Below are 3,430 nucleotides of genomic sequence, written 5' to 3' on the forward strand. Positions count from 1 at the left end.
GGAACAGTAAGAGGTTAGCATGAAAATGATGAACTTCAACGCACTTTGCAATGACAGCAAAGGAGAAACCCACATCAACACAAACCTGCCTTACACAGTTGGGAGTGGGGGGGAAATCTTCTCGTGACATCTGTATACTGGTGAAAGCTCAACTACAGAGGCAGCTGAACAGCTGAAGAGTGGCAGGGTAGAGACTGCTGACTTCATGTGGGGAATTGATACAACTATCTTGGCATAGCCAAAGCGGCTGCAGGAGGGCAGTCGTATGCTACGTACAGAAAACAGAAGATCAGCAGCCATCTTGCCACAGTGTCTCCATGCTTCTATTCCAATGGAGAAAAATCAGCTTCCTCACTTGACAACCCTCAAGTTTTGGAGGACTGATTTTTGGGGAAAGAAAGTGAGCGCGTGAGTAAATACAGTACTAAGAAAAAGCTTTAAGTGGCTTCATGGCCAGAGCCGGCAACAAAAAGAGAGTCCTGTGCTTCAAACAGGCTAGTGAAGAACATGGGGGCTCCAACACGTCTGGAGAGGTCACAGCAGCTCATAAGGTGAATCCCCCCCCACCCCCACTTGCTTTAATGTTCTCCAGGATAAGCCAATAGATCATGAGGTTGTTATCCAAGTGAAAGGCCTCGACTTCATGAACTGCAGCATGTCAGGTGACCTGCTTAAGGTCCACTGCAAGTTCCTAATGCAGCGACCCACGAAGGGTTCACACCAGGCCAGCTGGTCTATTAGAGAGCATGTGAGGAGCTGAGAAGGAGACTTCCAGCTGGCACTCCAGGGCAATCCACTATGTCGCTCCATTTCCACACCCAATGGATTTTCTGAGCTCCACGCTGTATTTCCTGCTTCCTGCCTCCCCAGTGACTGGAGTTCAGCTACTGATGTCTGTGAAGCTCTAACCATGAGAGCAAACCAGTTTGTTCTTACTAAAACTTAGCTTGAATGTATCAGTAAGGTTGGGAAAACAACAGAAGTACTAGCAGTGCAGAGTGCTCTAGAAAAGGGGGTTACTACCTTCCTGTGAGACATCCGGTACTGACCGTCATGGGAGGAGGAGACCAGATAGACCGACAAGACCATTACAAAGGCCTTAACAAGTGACCTAGATAGGGATGGGAAGGGACACCACAAAAGTGTCTTGTATCCCACAGGTCACACACACACTCATCCAGAACCACTCCTAGCCTTGCATCCTCACCTCTAGGAAGAGGAATTCTCCAAAGGGAGCAAGATGGAAAGAGGACTTTGCCTATCGAATACAAGCCAGGCAAAGCAACTGCCTCTGCAGGTGCTGGATGGGTATTACAACCTCACAGAGCTGCACAACGTTGACCTGGTAGATGTTTGACACAAGGTTTCAGACCTTATCTAGTCCAACCAGGAAGCCCAACTCAGTCCAATGCCCACTGCACAAGTGTCCAGGAAGGCGCTGTGCGAGTCTACACACACGATAGCACAGTGCTCAGGCACCCTGCCAATCCCTCCCATGCTAAACCAACACCTCTCCAGCACTCCTGATACCACATATGGAGGGGACACAGTTCTAGCTCTACTGCAGACCACAATGGTGTGAGGTAGGTGAATATGTTGAACCTGCATTTGTGAATCTCAAGTTGCTCTCTGTTGAATCAGCTACTGCCAATGCACATAGTTTTACTTTACTTTCACAGCGTATACTATGCCTGGCAGTCTGGCTGCACTCTTTTCAGCACCTGTGGCTGGAGTCATTAATTTACTGAGACAAACATACTAGATGGCATAAGCTGGGCTACGATTTGTTTGCGAGAGGAAGCAGAGACACTTACAAGTAATGAGAGAAACACACCTACCATGACCATCTTCCTCTGCTCACACAGCTTCTGCAGCTGGTAGGACTTCTCCTCAGCTTTGATGTAGCCTTTCTTTACATCGTCTACAGCCTAAACAGAAGGGGAGATCAAACAGGAGAGTTCAGCCTTCAGGAGCTAATGACAGGCTCTTTGCTGGTGCAATAAGTAGGATTTTGCAAACACCCAGTAAGGCCACAGCACCTTTGCACAGAGGAGAACCATTAGATCCACAGCACTGATTCGAACTCAGATGGGTGGATGAAACAATGTGCTAAAATGTAACAGTGGGTCGGTAAGAGCAGAACCCAGGAGTCCCAGTCCTCAGTTTGCCCCTCATCTACCCAGCCCAGCAACATAGCCAAGCCATGCAATCCAGGAGTGCTGGCTCCCAGATCTTGTCCTGGCCACAACACGTGCTCTGAGCCAAGGCTGGGATGGAAGAGAGGAACGCAGCTCCTGGTCCCCTGAATTAACCTCTAGGTCAGAGGTGCTCACCCCCAGGCCATGGGCCAAATCCAGCCTGCAGAGCCAAGGAACCTGGCCCACAAGGCTCTCCATTGATCTGGAAATGTGGCAGCAGGGAAGTGGTAGCAATTAACATTGCCACCCTCTCTCGTTGCTAAATTAGCAAGCCCAGCCACCCTCTCCTCAGCTGGACTGGGCATTGCCCATCCAGCCCACAGGCCAACAAGGTTGGGCACCACTGGTCTAGGCCATGCCCTGCCTGGTAAATGGCTAAGGGGAAGCTCGTTCCACTGCAGCCCCTAGGCTGAATGAGCCTCCAGGTGGCCGTGGACATTGCTCCAATAGAGCAGGGTGGGTTATATGGGGGGCTGGGTTTTCTCCTGTTTCATTCCTGGAGAAGGGCAAATCTCACACTGGCACAACAGAAGACTTGGTTCTGCAGGACCCTGGCAGGTACAGCTAGACCAAGCGCCTTTTCTCATCCCCACCGGTCCCTGTCCCACAATGACCCCTTCTACTGGCTGTGATGCTTCAAACTACCTTATGGCTCAGAACCTGGCTGGGAGGATAAGGGTGGTGATAGTTTATCCTTTCACTTCATTTGGTAGTAGCCATAGGCTCAGCTCCAGACTCTGAGCACCTCCAGGCCTGGTGTCTACTAGTGAAGGCACAAGAGAGTGACTCTGGGACTCTCAATCCTGGAGCAGGAGGGGTCAATGCCAGGCCCCTACAGAGAAATCCCAGAGGGAAGGGAGGGTGCTGTGCCCCTGGGGTGGCAATCCCAGCACACAGGGGCAGGGGGGGCAACATCAGGCCCCCAGGGACTAATCCTGGCATGAGGGAGTGGGAGGGGATGATGCCAGACCTCAGGGTCCATTCCTGGCAATCGAAGTGGGGACAGGACAGTGCCAGCCCCATAGCCCGATCCCGATATGCTGATCAATTTGGCCCGTGGTTGCCCCACTTATCTGGCCCATGGGACCAAATGCTACCGATCTACACAGAAGCTAGCCTCCCCTTCAAAACTGATTTTTTTTTGGGGGGGGGGGGGGGGGGAAATGGGGAATGGCAGATCTCAAATTGTATAGCACAGTTTTGCAGTAAGGGGGAATCCTGCAGTTCCTGTG

The 3,430-nt window shown here is 51.3% G+C and overlaps 1 protein-coding gene across 3 annotated transcripts in view; it reads right to left on the reverse strand.

Moving 5' to 3' along the window:
- SNX27 (sorting nexin family member 27) overlaps nt 1–3,430 on the reverse strand; it is a 41,046-nt gene that overhangs the window by 21,764 nt on the left and 15,852 nt on the right. For all 3 annotated transcript variants that reach the window (XM_025192499.1, XM_025192497.1, XM_025192498.1), the window contains one exon: nt 1,839–1,928. In XM_025192499.1, the coding sequence (XP_025048284.1) occupies nt 1,839–1,928 (90 nt within the window). The remainder of the gene's footprint in view (nt 1–1,838; nt 1,929–3,430) is intronic.

Source organism: Alligator sinensis, unplaced genomic scaffold (assembly GCF_000455745.1).
Source record: "Alligator sinensis unplaced genomic scaffold, ASM45574v1 scaffold880_2, whole genome shotgun sequence".
NCBI classification, from domain to species: domain Eukaryota; kingdom Metazoa; phylum Chordata; order Crocodylia; family Alligatoridae; genus Alligator; species Alligator sinensis.